The sequence below is a fragment of the Natator depressus genome, chromosome 1, assembly GCF_965152275.1.
Source record: "Natator depressus isolate rNatDep1 chromosome 1, rNatDep2.hap1, whole genome shotgun sequence".
Classification (NCBI taxonomy): Eukaryota; Metazoa; Chordata; order Testudines; family Cheloniidae; genus Natator; species Natator depressus.
The window spans coordinates 285,933,963-285,953,637 of NC_134234.1; the positions used below are offsets into that span (position 1 = coordinate 285,933,963).

The 19,675-nt window shown below is 40.5% G+C and overlaps 1 protein-coding gene across 6 annotated transcripts in view; it reads right to left on the reverse strand.

Moving 5' to 3' along the window:
- MSRB3 (methionine sulfoxide reductase B3) overlaps positions 1-19,675 on the reverse strand; it is a 143,855-nt gene that overhangs the window by 74,336 nt on the left and 49,844 nt on the right. For all 6 annotated transcript variants that reach the window (XM_074942104.1, XM_074942107.1, XM_074942102.1 and 3 more), the window contains 2 exons: positions 4,907-5,015; positions 3,160-3,237 (listed from right to left, as the gene is read on the reverse strand). In XM_074942104.1, coding sequence (XP_074798205.1) covers positions 3,160-3,237; positions 4,907-5,015 — 187 coding nt within the window. The remainder of the gene's footprint in view (positions 1-3,159; positions 3,238-4,906; positions 5,016-19,675) is intronic.

Here is a 19,675-nt window from a genome sequence, read left to right on the forward strand (position 1 = left end):
CATTGCAAAAACTAGGTGGAACGATGATAACCAATGAGACACAGTAATATCAGGGTACAAAATATACAGGAATGACAGAGTGGGTTATGAGGGTGAGGGAGCGGCACTATATGTGAAAGAAAGCAGAGAATTAAATATAGTAAAAATCTTGAATTTAAAAAAAAAAATGTACCAAAGAATCTCTATGAATAGAAATTCCATGCTTGAACAAGAAGAATATAGAAATAGGAATGTACTTCCAATCACCTGACCAGGATGGTGATAGGGAGTGTGAAATATTCAGGGAGATTAGAGAGGCTACAAAAACAGAAAGCCCAATAATAATGGGAGAGAAAACATTTTAGACACCATTAATGACTGATTCTTGGAGCAGCTAGTCCTAGAACCCACCAGGGGGGCAGCAATTCTTGATTTATTGTTAAGTGGCATACAGGATCTGGTCCAAGAGGTGAATATAGCTGAACCGCTTGGTAAAAGTGACCATAATGTAATTAAATTTAACCTCCTCGTAGGGAGGGAAATACCAAAAAATCCCTCCACGGTAGCATTTACCTTCAAAAAGGGGAGCTACACAAAAAATGAGGAAGCTAGTTAAATGAAAATTAAAATGAGTAGTCACAAGAGTGAAATGCCTGCAAACAGCATGGAAATTTTAAAAAACCACAATAATAGAGGCTCAAACTAAACATATACCTCCAATTAAAAAAAAGTAAGAGGACCAAAAAAATGCCACGATGGCTAAACAACACAGTAAAAAAAGAGGCTGTTAGAAACAAAAAGACATCTTTTAAAATGTTAAAGTCAGATCTACTGAGGAAAACAGAAAGAAGCACAAACTCTGGCAGGTCAAGTGTAAAACTATAATTAGACAGGCCAAAAAAGCATCTGAAGAGAAACTAGCAACAGACACAAAAACTAATGGCAAAATTTTTTTGTAAGTACATCAGAAGCTGGAAGCCTAACAATCAATCAGTGGGGCCACTGGATGATTAGGGTGCTAAAGGAGCACTCAATGAAGACATAAAGCCATTGCAGAGAAGCTAAATGGATTCTTTTCATCGGTCTTCACTCCAGAGGATGTGAGGGAGATTCCCACACCTGAGCCATTCTTTTTAGATGGCAAATCTGAGGAACTGTCCCAGATTGAGGCGTCAGTAGATGTGATTTTGGAACAAACTGACAAATTAAATAGTAATAAGTCACTAGGAACAGAGGGTATTCACCCAAGAGTCCTGAAGGAACTCAAATATGAAATTACTGAACTATTAACTGTAGTATATAATCTATCAGTTAAATTGATCTCTGCACCAGATGACTGGAACATAGCCAATATAATGCCAATTTTTAAAAAAGGCTCTAAACACTGGCAATTACACACTTGTAAGCCTAACTTCAGTGCCAGGCAAACTGGTTGAAACTATAGCAAAGAACAAAATTATCAGACACATAGAACACCACAATATGTTGGGGGAAGAGACCACATTGCTTTTGTAAAGGGAAATCATGCCTCATCAATCTATTAGAATTTTTTGAAGGGGGTCAACAAGCATATGGACAAGGGTGATGCAGTGTATAGGGTGTACTTTGACAAGGTCCCTCACTAAACGTTCTTAAGCAAAGTAGGCAGTCAGGAGATCAGAAGGAAAGTCTTCTTATGTATCAGTAACCAGTTAAAAGACAGGAAACAAAGGGCAGGAATAAATCATCAGTTTTCACAATGGAAAGACAAAGATCAGGATCCCCCAAGGATCTGCACTGGGACCAGTGCTGTTCAAAATATTCATAAATGATCTGGAAAAAGGAGTAAATAGTGTGGTAGCATCTTTGCAGAAGATACAAAATTACTCACGATAGTTAAGTCCAAAGCAGACTGCAAAGAGTTACAAAGGGATCTCACAAAACTGGGGAACCGGGCAACAAAATGGCAGATGAAATTCAATTTTCATAAATGCAAAGTAATGCACATAGGAAAACATAATCCCAGATATACATAGAAAACTATGGGGTGTAAATTAGCCATTACCACTCAAGAAAGGGATCTTAGAGTCATCGTGGTTAGTTTTCTAAAAACATCTGCTCATATGTGCAGCAGCTGTCAAAAAAGCTAACGGAATGTTAGGAAACATTATGAAAGAAATTGATAAGAAGACAGAAAATATAATGGCATGTTGAATACTGCATACAATTCTGGTCACCCCATCTCAAAAAAGATATATTGGAATTGAAAAATATACAGAGAAAGGCAACAAAAATAATTAGAGGATATAGAACAGCTTCCATATGTGGAGAGATTAAAAAGATTGGGACTGTTCAATTTAGAAAAGAGACAACTAAGGGGGATATGACAGAGGTCTATAAAATCATGAATGGTGTGGAGAAAGTGAATAAGGAACTGTTATTTACCCCGTCACATAACACAAGAACCAGAGATCACCCAATGAAATTCATAGGCGGCAGATTTAAAACAAAATAAGAAAATACTTCTTCACACAACACAGTCAACCTGTGGAACTCATTGCCAGGGGATGTTGTGAAGGCCAAAAGTAGAACTGGGTTAAAAAAGGAATTAGATAAGTTCATGGAGGATAGGTCCATCAATTGCTATTAGCCAAGATGGTCAGGAATGCAACAATCTGGGTGCCCCTAAACTGCTAGAAGCTGGGACTGGACCACTCAATAATTGCCCTGTTCTGTTCACTCCCTCTGAAGCTTCTGGCACTGGCCACTATCGAAAGATGGACCACTGTTCTTGCCCAGCATGGATGTTCTTAATGGTCTAACCACTCGACTGGAGTATGGATAGACTACCCCCATAGGGCCTACATAAGCCTGTAGAATGGGGATCACTGGTTTACACCCACATCTGAATCTCCACTGCTGAAATAATGAACTCAAATAACTCACCAGTCACCTCACCAGCTAAGTCCATGACACTGTATTATAAAACTCATTTCCCAGTCAAGTTACTTATACTACCAGACTCCAGTTTACCGTATTATGCTATTTAAATTTTTTTATACTATCTTTTGGTTTGCATGACAGTTAATTCTTAAATTTTCTTACAAAGCTACTGTAAAGTCTGGAACACGAGAGATTACAGTGGATCATAACATAATCTAATACAGAAAGAAGTCTTGAAATTATATTTAATATACTCACTTGAATAAAGGAGTTCCACAGACAACACATCTGTACATCCCATGAGCTTTATGATGTGTGTATTCTCCCTCAAAGGCACTGGGAAAAACAACAACGCTATTTTAAAAATCAGTAAGGGAATAGTGTTTTTTAAATACTATATTAGAGTGCAAAAAGCTGGACTCAAGAGGTAGCTGTTATTCTTTATCAAATGAAAAACTGAATATCTTCACAAATTTGCCTTAACAGTTCCATACCATTCAGGAGGAAGCAAAATGTCACACACGTCAAAGATAAGAACACAAAAACCAACTGCTGTTTAAAACTGTTTGGCAACATCCTACAATTAGTAATTTTTAAATAAAGATGGTTTAAAATTCAATTAATCTTGAGCATTTCTCCAGCTTTAGTCTTCAAAAAATCTTTTAACAATGATCTCAAATGCTCAACAACAAATAAAGCACTCGTGTAGTGGGTAAATGACACTTGGTTTGTTAGCACAGGATGGACTGCCCCTGTGTTAGAGTCGCAGAAAATGAAACAACTGGTCCATCATTTCAAGCTGCATGAGCCTTATATTTTTAGTTGAAAAGGAATATTACAGTTTTAAGGGAATATTTTTCTAAGTTAACAAACTTAAGGGCTAGGCGGTCATTCATCTAATACAAATCAGCTGTGCTAGCCCCACAAAAAGCCTGTGTGCTCGGCAGCTTGTTTTTATTATCCTTTCACCCTTTTTATGAGATCCAATTTTTTTTTTTATAAACAGGATTTTTAAGAATGACCTACTCTCCAGTTGTTTGTGTGCATTAAATCATTGTGCTCATCATGTATACAACAGTAAGTGATTGAGGTGGAAGAAGGTCTCACAAGTGGAGGCTCAGGTCCCACTGGCAGCTCATTTGGGGGGGGGGAGAAGTGGGGTTTCTGCCAGTGATTCCCATTCATTACATTCAGCAAACAGTATACTCTGATAGGGACAGTGTTGCCTATTAACTATGGACCCCATGTGTGGTAAAGAGCCCTTTCAGGTCATGAATGAAAACAAGCAGTTACATCATTAATACATTTGGATCCGAGGTAAGCTAGGGCCTTGTGCCAAGCTCCATGGTATAAATTAGACAACAAAATGGTTAGACCTTGGCAAGTTGCCTTCATGCTGGAATCAGCTGAGAGAGACTATTCACTATGAGCACTTTTTTTTCCATCCAGGATTTAGGGCTAGCTTCCAGGGACTAAAACCATGTGAGGGCAGTTATTGAAAATTTTTGACATTCCTACCACAAATGAGCCAATAAATACCTTCTCCACATGTGCTTCAAAAAGAAATTGGAGTGGGGTGGAAAGGAACTAAATTAGGCTACCTTCTTTTTGCAGCCAAAATGTCTATACTTACAATGGCCACCTTCAAAATTTCAGCCTCTGGGCACAGAGCCATTTTCCTCGTGGTTCTGCTCACTGTGATGTCTTCCAAAAAATGTACCTAAACCGCTATTACTTCCACACATTTTGTAGTAAACTAAAAACAGACCCTAGACATAAGCTAGGTGACTTTATAAGACACTTAGTGTTCATTTAAAACACACACACACACTTGTGTTGACCACCACACTGCAGATGCCTGTCTTTTCAGTGGTGTGAATTTGTAGGGGTTAGTAAACAAGTGGAGAATTCTTCAAAGCGGTTGGTGGGGAAACAACAGCAAAGGGGAGGAGAGAAGGAAAGATGCCTATTTCTTCATGAATGGGCTTCCTTCAGCCTGCCTTACCTTTCAGTCCCTTTCTCCTGAGTGACATGGTACTGTAAAGGTGTCAGCCGCTTCCTCAGGTCCAGCTGGGAAAAGACCACCTTGCAATTCTTTTTATCCCTACATGACCCTGTAAAAGGGAGAGGATATGAGAGAAGGAGTCTTTTTAGCTTAAATCTTGAATAATTGCTTTGGCTGACGGCCACAGCATAGCTTCTGCATTCACTTGTCAATGACCAGACCAGTCCCTAATGCAATAGAATGGCTCAGCTGAACTGCAGCTGATTATTTCTTCAAATCCAAGTTGTAAAAGAATGTGGCTCAAAAGCCAGGTGATTCCACTGGAGCAGTGACAATGTGCTACAGCCAAAGCCTTCTGTGCGCCATCTAAATCTTTACCTAGTCATTCATGAGACGGTAACATTTTCCTACTACTTAAAAAAAAGTCTGCAAAAAATCATTCAAACTCCATGCTCTTTGCAAGACATCTATATTGTAGACATAAGGTAATGGGCATATGATGTTTCGCCACAATTCAGCATCCAATGATTTCACAACCTTTTAAAGACATTTTAAATATTACAAATCATTATACTTCTAATATGGTTGATTTCTCCATAATCCTTACATTTATTTTAACTTCCTTTCAAAAGGTGTATTTTTGTCACAATTGAATTAATCTTAGGGACTATGTCTTATAATGCAGATCAAAATATCAGCCCTAAGAGAAAAGTCATTTCACTATTCTAAAAATTGTGGAGGCGTCCTCAAAAATAAAGTTGTCTTAAAAATTAGAGCTGGGATTTGTTAATTAAGTAAAATTAGAGCTGGCTCATACTCCCTTGAAAATCCCAACCTAGGCTATGCCTAGTTCTACACAGAAAACGAAAATCTAAATGGTCTCAAGGCATTATTGTAAAAACATCATTGTTATAATGCAAAATCTGTAATTACTTTAGAAAAGAATTCAAAAAAAATTTTTTTGAGGAAGGGAATCTGAGATTTATACTTTTCAAGACCCAATACTGGTTGCTCTGGTGAATGAAAACCAAAAAAGTTACACTAGTATAAGTGTGCTGAATGTGGAAATAGCTTTACTAGCCATATGTAATACTTCACATAAAATAACTCTAATTATTCAAGTAATTATAATATGCACAATTAGAAATAAACAGTCCTGACAAAAATATTTTTGTCAGTAATATATACACTCATAAAAAGTCCAATTGTGTTCCCAAAGTAGAGGGAACAGAGCTACCCATCTGTATGTCATTTAGTACAAGAGAAGCAATAGCAGGTTTAAATTACTTGGTATTGGATTGCAATTTCCTAACATTGGATGCTTTTCTGCTTCTTTACCTTGAGTCATTACTAAGTGTGTTCATAAAAAGTAGCTTAAACACAGATGCTTGCAAATCTTCTCGGCAAAGACGTTTCTCCCCCACCCCCACCCCTTCTTTCTTTCTTTCTCTCTCTCTCTCTCGTTTTGCTTTGGAAGAATAAAACTGTTGGTCACTGACTAACCTTGTCAAGTAGGTCCAAGGAGAAAAAGTAAAATTGAGAACAGCTGATTGAAATAAATAATGCAACCATAAAAAGCTTGGCTACTGAATGAAAGGTATTGAAAAGCAACTTCATTTCATAGATTAGAAATTGCTTTTGATCCAAACATTCTCAAAACCAGATTGTTTTCTGAAACATCTCATTAACTGTGCTGCAGAACCTGCATTTTAATGGCAAGCTTTGAAAGAGCGCTGCTATACTCCTTTGTTAGTTTCAATCTTATTTGGGAGGGGGATAAAGATTTCATTCCAGGTTTCTTTGTTTGTCTTTCAAGAACCACTAAAGAAGTATTCAGACAACTTTTGCAGGAATGTGCCCTGTGCCATGGCTTACAAATTATTTGGTTTTGGTGCACTTAAAGGTCACCTTCCAAATTAGCAAAATTTTCCTACATCCTGGCTTTTCAACCTTAAATGTAAATATTGTTTCCTAACTGTAAGTGAGGTTTGTTCTTTATAACATTTGGTTGCTTATTTAAAGATGTCAAACTTTGGAGATTTTTATTCTCAGGGTGTGCTGTCTTCTTGCTCTAATAAGTCTTTCAAAGTGTAACTAACAGCAAAAAGAAGTACATGCATTACATAAATAACTCAATGTTGCATTATGCAGCTCAATAAGAAATTGTCTGAGCATTATGAATCTTCAATCTTATATTTTAATATTAAAAAGCAGCCCAAATTGGTACAATGAGTTTTATAGACAAACACCCCTTTATTTTTTTTAAAAACTTGCTCAAAATTATTTTGGCTTCCAAAACTTCATCTCATTCCTTAACATTAAAAAAACAAAACAAAAAAACCCCTAAGTATGTCTCAACTTTGAAAAATCATGAAAAAGTTGAGTGTTTGAAAAGAAAATCTCATTTTAAACTCTTACAATGACTCCTTAAGTGGGTACCCTGATTCTATCATTTTAGAATCACCATTCTTTACTGGGTATAGTATACAGAAAGGAAATTTCCATTTCACCGAATATCATTTAATCCATGACCTTGCAATCAGAAGTAGGAAGCACGTTATAAGAGATTTTTCCCTATTGTTTTTATAGTTACCTGTATGTTTTACAAGACAGACAAGTAGTTATGTGTACAGTGAAATCTTGCTAGTCTGCACTGGTGTAAACTGCAAACCTACACTGGAAAGGGATTTTCAAGGTTTGCAGAACACTGGCCAGCAAAATTCTAATTCTGTGCTGCAACCCAGTTGGAGGAACCACATGTCATTGCATGGCCCAACGCTCAGATTTCAGGAAGATTCTTAAGCAGAGCTTTGACACTTACGGTTTAAATGTTAATGGCAAACCAATAGACCAGTAAATTAATTAAGCCTGTTTCATGTTGCTCTTGAATGCCAGAGACAAGGGGTAATATGGTGTATATCCCTTGGCTACCCCACCACTGGCTAATCTGGAATGGGTCTCCCCTGTTAGGGTGAATTAGGGCATGTCTACACTTACCTCTGGAGCGATCGATCCAGTGGGGGTTGATTTATTGTGTCTAGTGAAGTCACGATAAATTGACCACTGAGCGCTCTCCCGTCGACTCCAGTACTCCACCGGAGCGAGAAGTGTAGGCGGAGTTGACGGGGGAGCATCAGCAGTTGACCTACCGCAGTGAAGACACCATGGTAAGTAGCTCTAAGTACATCGTCTTCAGCTACGCTATTTTCATAGCTGAAGTTGTGTAACTTAAACCGACTTAGCTCACCCTCTCTCTTCCCTCCTCCCCCCCCATAGTGTAGACCAGGCCTTAGTGCGGTTCTAGTGTTTCAAGTTCTTTATTTAGGCCCTAGTTCAGAATAGCATCCCTTTACAAGGGAGCACTTAAAACATATGCATAACTTTAAGCATGGGCTTAAGTGTTTTCCTGAATTGGAGCCTTATTTTATAATACTATGTCATGCCAGATTAGCCATCCCCAGGCAAAACATGCACAGATGCAACATCTTTACTTTGTGGTTTATAGCAATGCTATCACCACCACTGGTTTAAATAGAACGAGGAATAGGCAGCAAACTAGAGGAGTGAAAACGCTCACTTTGCACTAAAATAATGCCTGTACTCCACACTGAAAACTTTATATGATCGTTTTTAAAGACAGTTGTTTGTGTGCACTTTCAAAAAATTATCTTTTTTTGCAACCACTGTGGTATTCATACCAATTATGAAAAAATATCAACAGTACAGAGCAAGAGCCCAATCAAATCACTCTACTGTTCATAAAGAACACAGAATGAACCTGTCCATCAGCCCATGCCTGTCTTCCTTGTGTTAGTTCTCTCAACAAGGGATCAATAATGGGGTTGAAACAGGATTCCCATGAAAGTCTCTAAAACTTTAGAAGGCTTCTTAATTTCCTGGCAAATCAGGTCTAAATTTGTGTGCTGCTTATCCACAAACTCTGCAGGCCAATGTGAAAGAGACAAATAATCTGCAGGTTTAAAAGTAGCATGGCATCCACTTGGGACCAGTCATTTCATGGGACCATGAGGAGGGCGGAAATCTTAAATTTTCACTCCAGTTTTTGCCTCCTTGAAGTAAAAAGCAGGAGACATTTTAAACAGATCCTCAAGAGAGTAAGCATGCAACTGAAAATCCTGTTTTGGTTTGTTACACCTGCCCCTGCTTCTGCAGTGAGCTCCTTGCATGGAGCTCCACTGAAGTGTGTGGCAGGGGCTACCTGCATGGAGCGCAGAGAGATCTGGGCCCCAGTTAAATATTTGTTGTTTATCCTTCCCTCTGCATTCTCATTACTGTTCATTATAAAGGCATTTTGCAGACAGCTGTACTTCAAGGATATGTCAACATTTCCATTTTAGACTTAAAAGTTTTAGTTAGATCCTTTGTGCTGCCAAAAACAGCAGTAGTGCTAACCAAAGTGAAACATGGCTTTCAAGGCTTCAAAACAAGGTAGAGGCTTTTTCAGACTAAACTAATAATAAAACAGGAATATCTATTTTTAGGCTAATAAATATGCATAAAATATCATTTTTGGATGTTTTATTGATTTCTGCATCTCAAAAATGCAAAGCACATTGGAAATAATTACCATCCTCACCATCACTTCCCTTTGTTTTACTGTTTGTTCCCTCAACTTGGAGCCCAGCACTATAAAACAGAAGTGAGCTGTAAACATTTTCTGGTGTTGAACTGAGCACCTCACCTCGTTTCTAAATTCCTATTTTTGTGAAGCTTTCCAAATCTGGGGTTCATAATGAAGACAAATACCAACATATACACAATTTCCTTTGATTTAATTAATAACAAAATAAAATAAAATACAAAAAAGAGCAGTAAGGTTTCTTCAGATAGAGTGGCAAAAGCTGTCAGGTCATTACTCCTGGCCACTGTCCTTAATCTGCTCCACTGTGCCTGAGGGACCAGACTGGTGTATGATATACACGTACTGAAATATGTAGGCACATTGCCTACCGATAGCTTTGCTTCTTTAATACTCTTTTGAACTGTTACAATTTTATCTTTTTTTTTTTTTGCTTCCTTTCTCTTACTGCATTGAAAATAACTCACATTTCAAATTTCGTGTAAAGCACTGTGTATATTCTCCTCTTTGTACATGTGCATAAGTCCCATTCGCACTAATGGCAACGATAGGCATGCAATGAGTACATATTATTAAGACTTCCTGAATTAAATACATCAGTACAAGTGTTCCAGCGTAGCATCATTGTATAATAAATCAGGCTTCCAGTTTTCAATACTATTATTAAACTTTTCAAGCATGCGTCAGTGAGGTTTAATCCTATGTTTTTTATACAGCACCATAGGTCCCAATTCTGCCATTTGACCGGTATAGAGCCCCCTGAGACTATGCAGAGCCCCACTGATTTCAAAGGGATTCTGTGTGGACAGAAGGGTCTATTCACGTGGATCAGACTGCAAGATCTATGTCTAAGTATACATCTCCTTGCTTCTCCAAATCACGTGCCCCTGTCTGTGGGGTGTACCTTCCTCCCTAATGGCGAGTTACCTAGTACTGATGTGAAAGGAATGTTGCCAGCTTAAGAGTTATATTTTTTTTAAATCAAATATCCTTACCCATACTACCAAACTTTCCATTTCATTAAAAATTGGAATATCTAATTTAGTTTCCACCATTTATGCTATTAGTTGACACTTTGCAATTCCCTCATCTTGAAAGAATGAAAATAGGCAGGTCAGTTTCATTTTTGTTTAGTCTGTTTCTCTTTATGCTTATTTAGCTTTAGCAGAATGCCCCAACATAGGAGAATGTTGGTTTGTTTTTGTTTTTAAAAGAACACTGTAGGAGAAACTTTTCATTGGAATTACAAAACAATTGATGGAAAAATTTATGTTGACTGAGTCTGAAAACATTTAGAACCCAAAGTTAGGTACTGTAGTTTGACCTGCCAGCATTTCCATAAGATGATAACAAAACGTGCACTGTCAGGAACAGTAACAATGGGAAACAAATGAAATTAGATTCTTACTCAATGTAAACCAACTTATCAGTAAACCTGCTCTGCCATTCTCCATGCAAACCATCACTAAAATTTAGGGCAGTTGATTAATCGCAGTTAAGTCACGCGATTAACTCAAAAAATTAATCACGATTAAAAAAATTAATCATAATTAATCAGTTTTAATCGCACTGCTAAACAATAGAATATCAACTGAAATTTATTAAATTTTTCGATGCTCTTCTACATTTTCAAATATATTGATTTCAATTACAACACAGAATACAAAGTGTATACAGTGCTCACTTTATATTATTTTTATTACAAATATTTGTACTGTAAAAATGATAAAGAAATAGTATTTTTCAATTCACTTCATATAACTGCTGTAGTGCAATCTCCTTATTGTGAAAGTGCAATTTACAAATGTAGAATTTTTTTGTTACTTAACTGCACTCAAAAACAAAACAATGTAAAACTTCATAGCCTACAAGTCCACTCAGTCCTACTTCTTGTTCAGCTAAGACAAACAAGTTTGTTTATATTTACAGGAGCCAGCTTCTTATTTACAATGTCACCTGAAAGTGAGAACAGGTACTTTTCTGGCTAGTATTGCAAGGTATTTATGTGCCAGATATGGTAAACATTCATATGCCCCTTCATGCTTCAGCCATGCTTCCATGCTGATGGCACTCATTAAAAAAATAGTGTGTTAAATAAATTTGTGATTGAACTCATTGCGGGAGAATTGTGTGTCTCCTGCTCTGTTTTACCTACATTCTGCCATATATTTCATGTTATAGCAGTCTCAGATGATGACCCAGCACATGTTGTTTGTTTTAAGAACACATTCACTGCAGATTTGACAAAACTCAAAGGTGGTACCAATGTGAGATTTCTAAAGATAGCTACAGCACTCGACCCAAGGTTTAAGAATCTGAAGTGCCTTCCAAAATCTGAGAGGGATGAGATGTGGGCATGTGTTCAGAAGTCATAGAATCATAGAATATCAGGGTTGGAAGGGACCTCAGGAGGTCATCTAGTCCAACCCCCTGCTCAAGCAGGACCTATCCCCAATCAATTTTTAAGACATATTAGAAGTCTTAAAAGAGCAACACTCCAATGCAGAAACTACAGAACCTGAACCACCAAAAAAGAAAATCAACCTTCTGTTAGTGGCATCTGACTCAGATGATGAAAGTGAACATGCTTCGCTCCGCACTTCTTTAGATCATTATCAGCATGGACGCATGTCCTCTGGAATGGTGGTTGAAAAATGAAGGGCCATATGAATCTTTAACACATCTGGCACGTAAATATCCTGCGACGCCAGCTACAACAGTGCCATGTGAATGCCTGTTCTCACTTTCAGGTGATATTGTAAACAAGAAGTGGGCAACGTTATCTCCTGCAAATGTAAATAAACTTGTTTGTCTGAATGATTGGCTGAACAAGAAGTAGGACTGAGTGGACTTGTAGGCTCTAAAGTTTTACATTGTTTTATTTTTGAACACAATTTGTTTTGCACATAATTCTACATTTGTAAGTTCAACTTTCATGATAAAGACATTGCATTACAGTACATGTATGAGGTGAATTGAAAAATACTATTTCTTTTGTTTTTACAGTGCAAATATTTGTAACAAAAATATAAAGTGAGCACTGTACACTTTGTATTCTGTGTTGTAACTGAAATCAATATATTTGAAAATGTAGAAAATAGCCAAAAATATTTAAATAAAGGTATTCCATTATTAACAGCACGATTAATTGTGTGATTATTTTTTTAATCTCTTGACAGCCCTACTAAAATTACATATTAGAAGTCTTATGTTAAATTCTAATTTAACTTTCTAGATTTTCCCCCTTTAATCCACAACTTTCGTCTAACTCCATCTTTCGGTTCGTTTCTGTTCTAAGTTTCCTCATAGCTGAATTAAATCATAGACCATCTCTGAGTTATTTAAAGTGTTGTTCAGAAGAGCGGAGCGGCCAACAGAGGGAGTTTGCCTGGGATCTGTCCAAGAGGAGGTATGCTAAGTGCTGCATTGGGGCGCTGGCTGGGTGTTGGTGAGTATCTGAGTCTGTTGCAGGGACAGTTTTTGTCAGTTTGCCCGTGGGCTTCACTGTTTGAAAAGTGTGAATTGGGAGTGCTTTGTTCCAGGTGGGCGCTGAGTGAGCCTGACTTATAAAAAGCCAGTCAGCTGCGAACCAGCTGAGCGCAGGGCCGGTGCAACCACCAGGCGAACTAGGCAGTCACCTAGGGCGCCAAGTGGTTGGGAGCGGCCAAAAGCGCACTCTGGGGAGGCAGTGGAGCAGAGGTGAGCTGGGGCAGGGGGGCCGCCTGCAGCAAGTAATGGAGGGACGGGGGAAGGCACACAGGGGAACTGCTCCCGCTCACCTCTGCTCCGCCTCCTCCCCTGAGCACGCCGCCCCGCTCTGCTTCTCTCCCTTCCAGGCTTGCGCGCCAAACAGCTGATTGGCGCCACAAGCCTCGGAGGTGGGAGAAGCGGCGGCATGCTCAGGGAGGAGGCGGAGCAGAGGTGAGCTGGGGCGAGGAGCTGCCGCATGGCTCTTGGGGGCGGCAGCGGGGAGTTGCCACACGGCTCCCCGGGCCAAGGGGAGTGGGGGAGAAAGGGGGAGGTGGGGACTGCCGCAGGGCTCCCCGGGGGGGGGAGGGGGGCGGGCACAAGTTGGAAGTTTCGCCAAGGGCGTAAAACATCCTTGCAGCAGCCCTGGCTGAGCGGCGAACAGCAGAGTGGCTAATAGAAGGAGTTTGCCTGGGGAGAGCCCACTGAGGCTTTCATCTTGCAGGCTTCACTGAGTAGTTCCTGCAACAGCTGAGGAAACTCTTAGAAGGAAGGTAATATGGATGGTGAGCGTTCAGTTGTTGTTACCTGCACAGGAATGTGCCATGTTTGTCTTTCTTACACAGGACAGAAGCAACTTTGTCTGTACAAAGTGCAAGCTGGTTTCCATATTGGAAGAGAAGGTTCAAAGTCTGGAGAAACAAGGATCCACCCTGCGTTGCATAAGAGAAACAGAATATTTCCTGGACAGACATCAGGATATGCTTCTACAGGCACAACATTCTGAAGAATCAGAGCAGCCCGCGCAGCGGGGACAGAAGGACGGTGAAGAAATTTGGCAGCATGTGACCTCCAGAAGAAGAAAGAGGAGCGTCCATGTACCAGCAATGCAGATACAGGTGAGCAACCATTTTCATGTTCTCTCCACAGGTACTAATGCGGAGAGTTGACTAGATAATACATCTGAGGGAAGGGAGCAGAAGGAGACTCCACCGATTGGAAGGCATGAGATGCACTGTCCTAGGGATGGGGGTTCCATGACCACTGCTCCCAAGAGGAGGCGGCGGGTGGTGGTGTTCGGGGACTCCCTCCTCAGTGGGACTGAGTCATTTATCTGCCGCCCTGACTGGGAAAACCAAGAAGTCTGCTGCTTGCCAGGAGCTAAGATTCACGATGTGACAGAGAGACTGCCGAGACTCATCAAGCCCTCGGATCGCTACCCCTTCCTGCTTCTCCACGTGGGCACCAATGATACTGCCAAGAATGACCTTGAGCGGATCACTGCGGACTACGTGGCTCTGGGAAGAAGGATAAAGGAGTTTGAGGTGCAAGTGGTGTTCTCGTCCATCCTCCCCGTGGAAGGAAAAGGCCTGGGTAGAGACCGTTGAATCGTGGAAGTCAAGAAATGGCTACACAGGTGGTGTCGGAGAGAAGGCTTTGGATTCTTTGACCATGTGATGGTGTTCCAAGAAGGAGGAGTGCTAGGCAGACATGGGCTTCACCTAACGAAGAGAGGGAAGAGCATCTTCGCAAGCAGGCTGGCTAACCTAGTGAGGAGGGCTTTAAACTAGGTTCACCGGGAGAAGGAGACCAAAGCCCTGAGGTAAGTGGGGAAGTGGGATACCGGGAGGAAGCACGAACAGGAGAGCTCAAGAGGGGAGGACTCCTCCCTCATACTGAGAAAACAGGACAATCAATGAGTTATCTTAAGTGCCTATACACAAATGCAAGAAGCCTGGGAAACAAGCAGGGAGAACTGGAAGTCCTGGCACAGTCAAGGAATTATGATGTGATTGGAATATCAGAGACTTGGTGGGATAACTCACATAACTAGAGTACTGTCAGTGATCGTTATAAACTGTTCAGGAAGGACAGGCAGGGCAGAAAAGGTGGGGGAGTTGCATTGTAAGTAAGAGAGCAGTATGACTGCTCAGAGCTCCGGTACGTAACTGCAGAAAAACCTGAGAGTCTCTGGATTAAGTTTAAAAGTGAGAGCAACAAGGGTGATGCCATGGTGGGAGTCTGCTATAGACCACCAGACCAGGGGGATGAGGTGGACGAGGCTTTCTTCTGGCAACTAATATAAGTTACTAGATCACAGGCCCTGGTTCTCATGGGAGACTTCAATCACCCTGATATCTGCTGGGAGAACAATACAGCAGTTCACAGACAATCCAGGAAGTTTTTGAAAGTGTAGGGGACAATTTCCTGGTGCAAGTCCTGGAGGAACCAACTAGGGGCCGAGCTCTTCTTGACCTGCTGCTCACAAACCAGGAAGAATTAGTAGGGGAAACAAAAGTGGATGGGAACCTGGGAGGCAGTGACCATGAGATGGTTGAGTTCAGGATCCTGAGACAAGGAAGAAAGGAGAGCAGCAGAATATGGACCCTGGACTTCAGAAAAGCAGACTGACTCCCTCAGGGAACTGATGGGCAGGATCCCCTGGGAGAACAACATGAGCAGGAAAGGAGTCCAGGAGAGCTGGCTGTATTTTAAAGAATCCTTATTGAGGTTACAGGGACAAATCATCCCCATGTGTAGAAAGAATAGTAAATATGGCAGGCGACCAGCTTGGCTTAACAGTGAAATCCTTGCTGATCTTAAACACAAAAAAGAAACTGACAAGAAGTGGAAGCTTGGACAAATGACCAGGGAGGAGTACAAAAATATTGCTCAGGCATGGCAGGAGTGAAATCATGAAGGCCAAATCACACCTGGAGTTGCAGCTAGCAAGAGATGTTAAGAGTAACACGAAGGGTTTCTTCAGGTATGTTAGCAACAAGAAGAAAGCCAAGGAAAGTGTGGGCCCCTTACTGAATGAGGGAGGCAACCTAGAGACAGAGGATGTGGAAAAAGCTAATATACTCAATGCTTTTTTTGCCTCTGTCTTCACAAACAAGGTCAGCTCCCAGACTGCTGTACTGGGCAGCACAGCATGGGGAGGAGGTGAGCAGCCCTCTGTAGAGAAAGAAGTGGTTCGGGACTATTTAGAAAAGCTGGACAAGCACAAGTCCATGGGATTGGATGCACTGCATCCGAGGGTGCTAAAGGAGTTGGCGGATGTGATTGCAGAGCCATTGGCCATTATCTTTGAAAACTCATGGCGACCGGGGGAGATCCCAGAAGACTGGAAAAAGGCTAATGGAGTGCCCATCTTTAAAAAGGGGAAGGAGGAAGATCCGGGGAACTACAGGCCAGTCAGCCTCACCTCAGTCTCTGGAAAAACCATGGAGCAGGTCCTCAAGGAATCAATTCTGAAGCACTTCGAGGACAGGAAAGTGATCAGGAACAGTCAGCATGGATTCACCAAGGGCAAGTTATGCCTGACTAACCTAATTGCCTTCTATGATGAGATAACTGGCTCTGTGGATGAGCGAAAAGCAGTGGCTGTGTTATTCCTTGACTTTAGCAAAACTCTTGATACAGTCTCCCACAGTATTCTTGCCAGCTAGTTAAAGAAGTATGGGCTGGATGAATGGACTATAAGGTGGATAGGAAGCTGGCTAGATCGTTGGGCTCAACGGGTAGTGACCAATGGCTCCATGTCTAGTTGGAAGCCGGTATCAAGCAGAATGCTCCAAGGGTCAGTCCTGGGGCTGGTTTTGTTCAATAACTTCATTAATGATTTGGAGGATAGTGTGGACTGCACCCTAAGCAAGTTTGCAGATGACACTAAACTGGGAGGACTGGGAGATATGTTGGAGGATAGGGATAGGATACAGAGGAACCTAGACAAATTGGAGGATTGGGCCAAAAGACATCTGATGAGGTTCAACAAAGGACAAGTGCAGAGTCCTGCACTTAGGACGGAAGAATCCCATGCACCGCTACAGACTATGGACCGAATGGCTAGGCAGCAGTTCTGGAGAAAAGGACCTAGGGGTTACAGTGGACAAGAAGCTAGATAAGAGTCAACAGTGTGCCCTTGTTGCCAAGAAGGCTAACGGCATTTTGGGCTGTATTAGTAGGGGCATTGCCAGCAGATCGAGGGACGTGATCATTCCCCTCTATTTGACGTTGGTGAGGTCCATCTGGAGTACTGTGTCCAGTTTTGGGCCCCTACACTACAAGAAGGATGTGGAAAAATTGGAAAGTGGAGTCCAGCGGAGGGCAACAAAAATGATTAGGGGGTTGGAGCACGACTTATGAAGAGAGGCTGAGGGAACTGGGATTGTTTAGTCTGTGGAAGAGAAGAATGAGGGGGGATTTGATAGCTGTTTTCAACTGTTTCAAGGGTGGTGAAGCACTGGAATGGGTTACCTAGGGAGGTGGTGGAATCTCCTTCCTTAGAGGTTTTCAAGCTCAGGCTTGACAAAGCTCTGTCTGGGATGATTTAGTTGGGGATTGGTCCTGCTTTGAGCAGGGGGTTGGACTAGATGACCTCCTGAGGTCCCTTCCAACCCTGATATTCTAGGATTCTCTTCAACTAGCAAGACAACATGCTATTATCTTGAATATATGCAAAGCCAAGTTTAAATAAAATTCAAATCTTGGTCTTAAAATTACTGTTTCATATATTGGGGTGATGGGGGGGGAGAGCTCTGTATTTCTTTGTGGAATGGCTCCTTCATTTCCTTGCTTCAGGTGACTACATCCCACCTACATCCCATACCATTTGCAGTTTTAAGCAAGCACTAGCAATGGAGAAAGAGATCATTTTCACAGCACTGTGTGGGGGAAATCTGAGTGCTGGAGATGATATTTTGGGTCAGGTGCCAGTTAAATAATATCAGCCCCCTCTTTTATTTTAACACTCAGAAGGGATAGAAGGAAGAGTTGACACAGTGAAGGGGAAAGCTGGTTCTTTTAAAGTGTATTTTATTGCATGGGAAACTTACAATGGATCTGGAGTTCTCTAATTTGTTTTTAATCTGGATGTATCGTCAACAAACCATGATCATGATGTTTTGTTGACGATCCACATATACTGGCCCTCTCTCTCTCCAGATATTTTCAGCTCCATCATAAGATTCTCATGCAAAAATCAAACTTCCAAAGATCTCAATGACTGATAGCAGTGCAAACCAAACCAAACCAAACCAAACCCCCTTTTTTACACTCTTCTTTTAAGCTAGACTTTGGTATTGGAACCAATTTTTTTTTTTTTAATCATCTCACCCTTTAGAGCTAGAGTCACTGGGAGTTATGGGTGCCTGGCTCATCTCATGCCTAGTGTTTTCCCCTTTAGTTCCATAAAACTGCTAGTGGAACAATGGTGGCTATGTGGCTGCGATAGACCCTGTAAGAAATGACTCATCCTATGAAGAACAAATAAAGAGCTGCTTTTGCAATGTAAAAAACATTTTAAAAAAAAAAGAAAAAAAAGTGTTTTTTCATATGGGAAAAATAGCTCTGTATATCATCTCTATGGGATGGCCCCTTTACTTCCTTATCAGAGGCATCTGTGTCCTGTGCACTGCTGAAATATCACCACTAGTCACTGACACTTGGTTTTACATCCTTTCAAAATCAATCACAGATTTATACATAGACTGGGCAAAGCACTCAAGCAACTATCTTGCTTAGGCTGGCAGGTGACTATAACTACCTTATAGGGCTTTTCCATCTATTCTTTTTAGGATTACTATGATTACGGTGGCACAGTGCTTTGTAAATGGAAGCACCTTCACTAAAATTGAGCAATCCTGGTACTTAGAAAATTTGAAAAGATATTATAGATCAGCCTCTTTCAAGGATATATGTATATGAGGTCACTGTCCTTGCATTACAGCTAAACTCCAAAAGGTCCTGGAAAAAATGTTGCCACATTATATATAGGGCTGTCAAACTATTAAAAAAATTAATTGTGATTAATCGTGTGATTAATCGCACTGTTAAACAATAATGGAATACTATTTATATAAATATTTTTGAACGTTTTCTACATTTTCAAATATATTGATTTGAATTACAACAGGACACAAAGTGTACAGTGCTCACTTTATATTTATTTTTATTACAAATATCTGTGCTATAAAAAAACAAAAGAAATAGTATTTTTCAATTCACCTTATACAAGTACTGTAATACAATCTCTTTAACATGAAAGTTGAACTTACAAATGTAGAATTATGTACAAAAAAATAACTGCATTCAAAAATAAAACAATGTAAAACTTTAGAGCCTGCAAGTCCGTTCAGTCCTACTTCCTGTTCAGTCACTCACTCAGACAAACAAATGCTGCCCATTTCTCGTTTACAATGTCTCCTGAAAGTGAGAAGAGGTGTTCACATGGCACTGTTGTAGCCAGTGTTGCAAGATATTTACGTGCCAGATGTGCTAAAGGTTCATATGACCCTTTGCTTCAACCTCCATTCTAGAGGACATGTGTCCATGCTGATGATGGGTTCTGTTCAATAACGATCCAAAGCAGTTCGGACTGACGCATGTTCACTTTCATCATCATGAGTCAAATGCTACTAGCAAAAGGTTGATTTTCTTTTCTGGTGGTTCGATTTCTGTAGTTTCTGCATTGGAGCGTT